Genomic DNA, 5505 nt, shown 5'->3' with positions numbered 1-5505 from the left:
AGGAGGCAGCGCCTGGGGCCTGGCTCAGAGCAAGGGTCACCGAGGCTGCCCGGCTTGGCTTGTCGGAGCCGGTGCTGGTGACAGCGCTCTGCCCCGTTGCCAGGGCCGGCTGGCCCGCAGCATTGTTCTCTGGTTAATGTTTCCTTAGACAGCCCCAGGCAGCCGGTGCCTCCTCCCTCCTCCAGCACAGAAACCCCAGCTGGGCCCTGGCCCCATGGCCGGGGCTGGCAGTGTCCAGACCTGGGGCGGGGAGAGTCCGAACACCTCCGCGGGGCGCTCAGCTCCGTCGATGGAGACGCCGCCCACCCCGTGGCAGCGCCGGGGGCCGAGTGAGGGGTCGCGGCAGGGAGACAGGCCCACCGCCCCGCTCCCACGCCGTCACGCCACGCACCGCCGGGCGCAGGTGGCCGCAGCCGTGCCCCGCTGTGCTGCAGCCCGTGCTGGCATCACGGGCAGATGTGCCCATTGTGCAGGGCTCCGGCAGCCTGGGCAGGGGGCAGGATCCGGCTGCCAGCTGGCTCCCGGGATGTGCCCAGGCCCCGAGTGAGCGGTCTGGTGCGGGCCCCCCGCGGCTGGCAGGCAGGGAGGCAGATTGCTCCCGGGCACCGGCTCCCACACCCTCTCCTGCCGCGCACCGAGCCTCCCCTACAGCAGTGGGCACCTGCAAGGCCCCCGGCCGCCCCCAGCGCTCTCCAGAGCCGGGGTGCCTGGCAGTGGGCTTGGGCAGGCAAGGCCTGGCATTCCCAGCCTGCCACGTTCAACCCCACCGCGGAGACCACCGCACAGTCACAGCTGGCGCTGGCTGAAGGCAAAGGGGCTGCATCCCCACGCTGCGGCACTTCTGCAACACGGCCCGGCCCACGCGCGGGTCCCGGGGTGGGGTGCAGCTGGCTGGGCCCGGCAGGCTGGGCTCTCAGACGTGCTCAGGCCCGTCCGCGGGCAGACCCTGCTAGCGGCCAGGACCCCGCAGAGCGGCCAGGGCAAGGGGCTGGTGCCAAGTGGTCGCTGCCCTCGAATGCCGGACCGGGGGAATTCGCACCAGGCACCAGGCATGACGACTGCTCTCAGCCAATCAGGGAGCAGGAATGGGTCCTGTGTCCAAGGAGAAGGGCCACGGGTGCTGCCAGCGGAGCCGGGCACGGCCCCAGGCCCAGGCCCAGCTGGGAGCCCCCCAGCCACTGCATGACCTGGAGAAGTCCCGGGGCTGTGGGCCACGAGCCCAGCACCTCCCGGGTTTCCCCCGGCCTCCAGCTGCCGGCAGCGCTGAGCTCTCCCACGGCCCAGCCCTCCCGGGGCTGGCACCTGGCGCTGGCATGCTGCACGGTGGCAGAGCTGCTGTCCACCTGCGAGCCGGCCCTTCTCCCCGCCTGGGCAAGGGTTTAAATCCTGGGTGGCACAGCCCAGGCACCAGACCAGCTCCTGCAGCACCATGGAGCCAGCGGGCATCACCTTCCTCCTGGGGCTCCTCATCCTCTGGGCTCAGCTGCCAGGCGCCCTGGGGCAGGGCGAGGGAGGTAAGCACAGAGTGGGGCTGCCCCCTCATCCCCAGCCTGTCCTCTCAGCCGCACCCCTGTCCTCCCCAGGTCCTGGCTGGATAGAGCCCCGGCTCCGGTGTCCTGTCTCTGCTGCAGGTAAAGAAGGAGAGTGCCCAGCTGGCGAGGTCAAGGCCGTGCCTCCCTCCAGGGTCTACTGCCTCTCGGACCGCAGCTGCCCGGGGGCTGAGAAGTGCTGCAGCAGGGAGCACCTGCGAGCCTGCCTGCTCCCTGCCACCGGTACGTGCTGCTGCCGGAGCCCAGCTGCCACAGCAGGGTGCAGGATGGCACCCCAAGCTCATGCCCCTAGCGTGTATGTCATGGGCAGACCCCCTGCCTTCCTCCTGCCCGCTCTAGCGGGCTCCCTGCCTTCTGCCCCAGGTCAGGTCAGAGCTGCCCCAGGCACGGCGGGTGGGGCTGGGGCCTCTGCAGAGGGTTTCGTGCCTGCCCTCGGTGCCCAGTACAGCCCAGGACTGGGGCAGGCAGGGCATGAACAACCACGTTGCACCTACATGCGACCCACGGTCTGTTCCCAGAGGTCTTCCCCGATGGGGGCTGTACAGACCGTGGTCCCACGTGCCAAGGGGTGACCCAGTGCAGGGGCAGGCCCCGAGGGCTGGGCTGGAGCTGGGCTGCAGCCCATGTCTCTGCTCTGCAGTGTCCCCAGGCTACTGCCCACGGTCCAGCCCACAGGAGGTGGGCACGGGGAGCTGTGCGGCCAGCTGCTCCAACGACACGGCGTGCCCCACGGGGCAGAAGTGCTGCGCTGAGGGCTGCTGCGCTCGCTGCCACTGCCCCGAGCCAGGTAGGGCTGGTGGGGAGGGGGGGTCCTGCCCCTGCGGGGGGGTCGAGCCCCGCCGAGCCGCACCCAGAGCTGCCATCTCCTCCCAGCCAAGCCCGGCGTTTGCCCTCGGAAGCCAGCCTCCCCGGACTTCGCCCCCTGCCCCAACCGGTGCGAGGACGACAGGACCTGTCCTGGGGACAAGAAATGCTGCTTCACTGGCTGTGGCCTGGGCTGCGTGAGCCCCTACAAAGGTACCCACGGGGCTGCCCGCGCTGCCCTCACCCCAGCTCCCTGGGCTCAGATCCTGCCCCGGTGCTGAGCTGTGACCCTGCCGGGCTACAGGTGTATGGGCCTGCACACGCGTGTGCATGCACGATGGCTGACCCGGGGAGGGCTGGCACAGGTGAACGAGGCTCCCAGCCGTGGCAGCACGTGTCTCTCCCACAGAGAAGCCGGAGGAGTGCCCGGCCGTGCCGACAGCGCAGCCCAAGGGGCCATGCCTGGACGCCTGCCTGGACGACTCCGAGTGTCCGGGGGACGAGAAGTGCTGTGATACTGGCTGCGGCCACCACTGCCAAGCTCCGCACTCAGGTACCGACCCCTGACACATCCACTCCCCTCCACCTCCCACTGGCATCAGTGCCCCCCAGGACCCCTGCTTAGGAAAGAATCCCCCCCGGACAGGTGCTAGGTGTGGGGGGCAGGACAGGGCCAGCAGCGGCAGAGCCGTGTCCCCATGGCCCCAGCTCGACCACTTTCCCTGCACCTCCCTCACCCCTCTGGGGGCCGAGGAGGGGGGGTGTCGTGGCTCCCGGCCGGCCGTGACACCGGGTGGCCCTCACGTGTTGCAGCCAAGCCGGGCACCTGCCCGCTGCTCCTGCGAGGCTCCCTTGGGCCCTGCATGGAGACGTGCCAGAGCGACTGGGACTGCGCCGGGGCGGAGAAGTGCTGCAGCACCAGCTGCGGCCACATCTGCAAGCCGCCCGTCGTGGGTAAGGGCGGTGGGCCGCAGGGTAGGGAGGGGAGGGGGTCCATGCAGGGGTCTGGGGGGTCTTGCAGGCCCCCAGAGGCTGAGCAGTGGATACAGGGGGCAGAGATGAGTGACCCAGGTGCCCACTCAGGCGAGGGCAGGGGGTGCCCAGAGCAGGACCGAGCCCAGCGCCCACCTCCCTGCAGCCCCCTTAACACCATCTCTTTGTGCCTGCCCAGTGCGGCCTGGGCTCTGCCCTGCCCCTGCCAGAAAGGACGAGGCCGAGGACTGCTCCCTCCTGTGCGGCCAGGACAGCGAGTGCCCGGCGGGCGAGAAGTGCTGCCTGCTGAGCTGCGGCCGTGCCTGCGTCCCCCCGGTCGTGCAGGGTAAGGAGCTGCCCGGGGGGGACGGACCAGGCCACCACGGAGCAAGGGGCTGGCACGCTCATGCTCTTCTTGCCGCTCTCGCCCTGGCAGAGAAGCCGGGCTGGTGCCGATGGACGCCGCATGTGTGCCTGGGGAACGTCACGGCCGAGTGCCACACAGACGCCGAGTGCCCGGGCAGGCGCAAGTGCTGCCTGGCCGGCTGCGCCCGGACATGCACCCCTCCCGAGACAGGTGTGGCTCCTTGGACCATCAGAGCTGCCACGGACTGAGGCGGACCCCGGGTCCGTCTGGGCCCCTCTCCTGCCCGGCGGCAGGGTGCGGAGGCTGGAAGGGAGAGGGGCTGGGTCTGAGCAGGGTTTGCCCTGCTCCTTTCTCCTCTGCAACCTCCAGCATTTAAGGTCCAGGGCGCTCTGATGCAGGGGCCGTGCCCCTCTCCCTGTGCAGTAGCGACCGATGCCCCTTTCTGCCAAGCATGGGTCCAGTTCCCCGCCACAAGTCCCACCTTTAATGCCATGCCGAGGGAGAAAGACCTTCCTGGTGTTAGCTATAAACTGCCGGGCTGTCGTCCCATGCTGCAACTCTTGTCCTTGTCCGGAGAGAGAGGCAACAGTAATAAATCCCTCCTGGCTTTCTCTTCCCCATTTGGTGTCTTGTGAACCCTTTTCATGCCCTCTCCAGCATCTCTTTTCTGAACAGAACAGGCCTGGCCCCGGGAGTCTCCTCATGTAGCAGCGTCTCTGCACCACCCATCGCCCCCTGGCCCTTCTCTGCACCTCTCTCATTCTTCCGTCACCCTCCACCCCATCGCGCCGGGCACAGGGTCCCGGTGGCGGGGACGGCTGCATGGACCGCCCCGGGCTGGGCCCTCTCTAGTGATGCCTGCCCTGCTCCACGCAGGTCGAGCCCAAGCTGGCCCCTCGCCCGCATTGCAGCCACAGCCAGGCCAGGCAGCGGGACAAGTAATGCCACGTGCAGCCACGCCCTCTGCAGATGCCCCTGCAGGTGCCTGCTGTTCACCCGGGCACCGGGGCCTCTGCCCACGGGGGCTACAGCCACCCCTCTGCAGGCAGCTTGGGGAAGGGGCAGAAGTCGTGGCCATGGGGCCTGCTCGCAAGGGCCCATGTGAAGCCAGGGCTGCTCAAGCTGCTCACCGGTGCATGTCCTGGTCCGTCAGTGGCTTCCCCACGTCCCCATCACCTGGGGGAGGAGGGCACACCTGGCTCTGACCCCCGCTCCTTCTCTTCCAGGCCCAGCCTAGACCTGGCCTGGGGAAGCGGCCGGCTCCAGGATGACTCCCTGGCTCCTGCACCCTCCAGCCCCTGCCTGGGGGGAAGGGGGTTTCTTCCATGGCTGCTGCCCCTCCAGGCTCTGTGCTGTGCCTGGGGGTCTGACACCCCCATGGGGCAGAGGTCAGACCTGTCCCTTGCAGCCCAGAGCATCCGCGGCCTCTGCAGCTTGAGTGTTCATGTGGTTGACCTCCACAGCTCCTGGAGACATGGCCATTCGCCTCCAGGCTGAGCACAAGGAATAAACGCTGGGCACACGGCAGCCCCATCTCCTGTGGTTATTGTGATGGGCTTTCTCTGCATGCTATGGCTTGGGGTTGGCAGGGTTCAGGGGGGCACTGGCAGCACTGATGCCCCCCCAAACCAGGGGCAGCTTGAGATCCCTCCATGCAACATGTGCTGCCCCTGGACACAGGCAGCTGCAGCACCACGGCCGAGCCCTGGGAGAGAGGGCGATGGGGCTGGAACAGGGGCTGGGGGCACAGGGAGCATCAGCTGGGGGGTCGGACGGTAGCTGGGAGGAGCTGCCCGGGCACCAAGAGCAGGC

The 5505-nt window shown here is 68.9% G+C and overlaps 1 protein-coding gene across 4 annotated transcripts; it reads left to right on the top strand.

The window, feature by feature from the left end:
• The first annotated feature begins 1135 nt into the window (after positions 1–1135).
• LOC109292486 (WAP four-disulfide core domain protein 3-like) lies at positions 1136–5214 on the top strand. 4 transcript variants are annotated; one of them, XM_019509937.1, is made up of 9 exons: positions 1136–1514; positions 1632–1772; positions 2191–2337; positions 2424–2567; positions 2764–2907; positions 3168–3308; positions 3526–3672; positions 3763–3903; positions 4920–5214. In XM_019509937.1, exons 1-9 carry the CDS (start codon positions 1430–1432, stop codon positions 4928–4930), a joined length of 1101 nt encoding a protein of 366 aa, XP_019365482.1. In that variant the 5' UTR covers positions 1136–1429; the 3' UTR covers positions 4931–5214. The 4 variants fall into 4 exon arrangements, with proteins under 4 accessions (XP_019365482.1, XP_019365481.1, XP_019365484.1 ...); XM_019509936.1 differs by having other exon boundaries at positions 1136–1772; XM_019509939.1 differs by lacking the exon at positions 3168–3308 and having other exon boundaries at positions 1136–1772.
• Positions 5215–5505: the final 291 nt, after the last annotated feature.

The sequence above is a fragment of the Gavialis gangeticus genome, unplaced genomic scaffold (assembly GCF_001723915.1).
Source record: "Gavialis gangeticus isolate Ggan-Ray unplaced genomic scaffold, GavGan_comp1, whole genome shotgun sequence".
NCBI classification, from domain to species: domain Eukaryota; kingdom Metazoa; phylum Chordata; order Crocodylia; family Gavialidae; genus Gavialis; species Gavialis gangeticus.
The sequence above is the reverse complement of the archived record's forward strand: the minus strand, read 5'-3'. Positions and strand labels throughout refer to the sequence as shown.

What these genes read in the sequence shown, in the direction of transcription:
- LOC109292486 (XM_019509936.1), top strand. Translation starts at nt 1,430, where the DNA reads ATGGAGCCAGCGGGCATCACCTTCCTCCTGGGGCTCCTCATCCTCTGG. An exon ending in CTGCCACTGCCCCGAGCCAG is followed by an intron (nt 2,338 to 2,423) that starts GTAGGGCTGGTG and finishes ATCTCCTCCCAG; the next exon opens with CCAAGCCCGGCGTTTGCCCT. An exon ending in CTGCAAGCCGCCCGTCGTGG is followed by an intron (nt 3,309 to 3,525) that starts GTAAGGGCGGTG and finishes GTGCCTGCCCAG; the next exon opens with TGCGGCCTGGGCTCTGCCCT.